Source organism: Etheostoma spectabile, unplaced genomic scaffold, assembly GCF_008692095.1.
Source record: "Etheostoma spectabile isolate EspeVRDwgs_2016 unplaced genomic scaffold, UIUC_Espe_1.0 scaffold465, whole genome shotgun sequence".
NCBI classification, from domain to species: Eukaryota; Metazoa; Chordata; class Actinopteri; order Perciformes; family Percidae; genus Etheostoma; species Etheostoma spectabile.
Window position 1 is genome coordinate 170,097 of NW_022605616.1, and position 1,496 is coordinate 171,592.

At 37.2% G+C, this 1,496-nt stretch overlaps 1 protein-coding gene across 1 annotated transcript in view; it reads right to left on the bottom strand.

The window, feature by feature from the left end:
* Positions 1-1,000: 1,000 nt before the first annotated feature.
* The window catches only part of LOC116686761 (plasma membrane calcium-transporting ATPase 2), a 6,950-nt gene continuing 6,454 nt past the window's right edge, over positions 1,001-1,496 (bottom strand). The window contains 1 exon segment of the mRNA XM_074783851.1: positions 1,001-1,101. Coding sequence (XP_074639952.1) covers positions 1,001-1,101 — 101 coding nt within the window.

The following is a 1,496-nucleotide window of genomic DNA, read 5'->3' on the forward strand; positions in this document are numbered from 1 at the left end:
GCACCCAACAGGCTTAAACAGGACAAGCCCTGGTTAAGCCTGTTGGCTGCTAACTCTAGCAGGAGGATAACTCAGCACTGATTGATTTCATTTTTCTCTCTACTGACAGCACTCTAAAATTACAAATAACAGAGCTACGTGTTAAACTTGACCGGAATTCTCCTCATCTGAATGTGGCTTGAATGTAACAGACTTTGTTATTATGAAAAAGATTTCCAATAAAGTTCAATCAATCACTCATGTCCACCACATGTGGCGGTTTCATCTATTTACAATAAACGTTCCGTGGATTGTTTCATTGTGGAAGAGCAAAGTAACATGTTGACTCTATCCAGCAGGGAGGTGGTGTTGATATCTACGCTATCACTATCTATCACTGTGATATTCACACTCTATTTATCTTTCATGTGATTCTTTGTTAACACCTGCTTTGCCAATCTGCATAGCCATTTTGCTCAGCTTCCCCTGGAGAACAGACTTCTCCTTCTTTGATAGGGTTTTCTTCTCCTCTGGTTCTTTCTTTAAGCGACTGCATCTCTACCTCTACCATGGGTGAAACCTGGGTTTTTTCTACAGAAAACATTAAAATATTCAGATATTTGTACAAAAACCATCAAACCTGCTGGTGTCAGGTCAAAACCAATTCTATTAGGGTCTACCATGCAATGTATGGTATGCAGTGTTGGGAGTAACACATTATAAAAGTATTTATAACGCATTTACAGTAATGTTTTCCTTTCTGCTGTAGTAGTAGTATAACGCATTACAAATTACATTTTGGTAATATTATACCCGTTACAATCTCAGTAACGCGAGTTATAACGCATTTAACCTGACGATTAGTGGTGTTTTGTTTTTTTAACAATTTACCAACACCGCAAAACGTTTTGACAGAAAAGTCTGCGAGTATTATTTCCTGTTGCTGGAATTCGATGTCTGGGATGACTGCAGAGACAGATACATTTGCAAGACAGATTAGACAGAGTTATTTACATTGCGTTTAAGCAAGCTGCTGTCCCGTTACTGTTCCCATGGTCAGAGCCAGAACCAGAGACCGTACAGAAAACATCTGTGTCCGGTAGCGGCAGTGTGTCCGTGCTGCTGACAGATATCAACATGTCAGGAATTAATGTTTAGGCTTGCTACAAGTAATATCATTACATTTTATCAATTGTGGGAAGTAATTGTAAGGTACAGTACTTTTAATTGAGAATTTTCATTTCCTCCAACTTTATACTTCTACTTCACCACAATTCAAAGTCTAGTAGGCCTAATGTACGTTTTACTTCATTATTTTTGTAATAGCTTTAGCTAATTTGCATGTTCACATTAATTAAACTAAATATTATGAACAAACTACGATTTCTTAAAGTGGATAAAGCAAAGACTTTATTGATCTGGTGATGAAATTCTTAAGCTGCCTGTCAAGTCATACTTACGCTGTCATTTTTGTGAAAGTAACTTAATAGTGATGCAAAAGTAGTGTAACACATTAC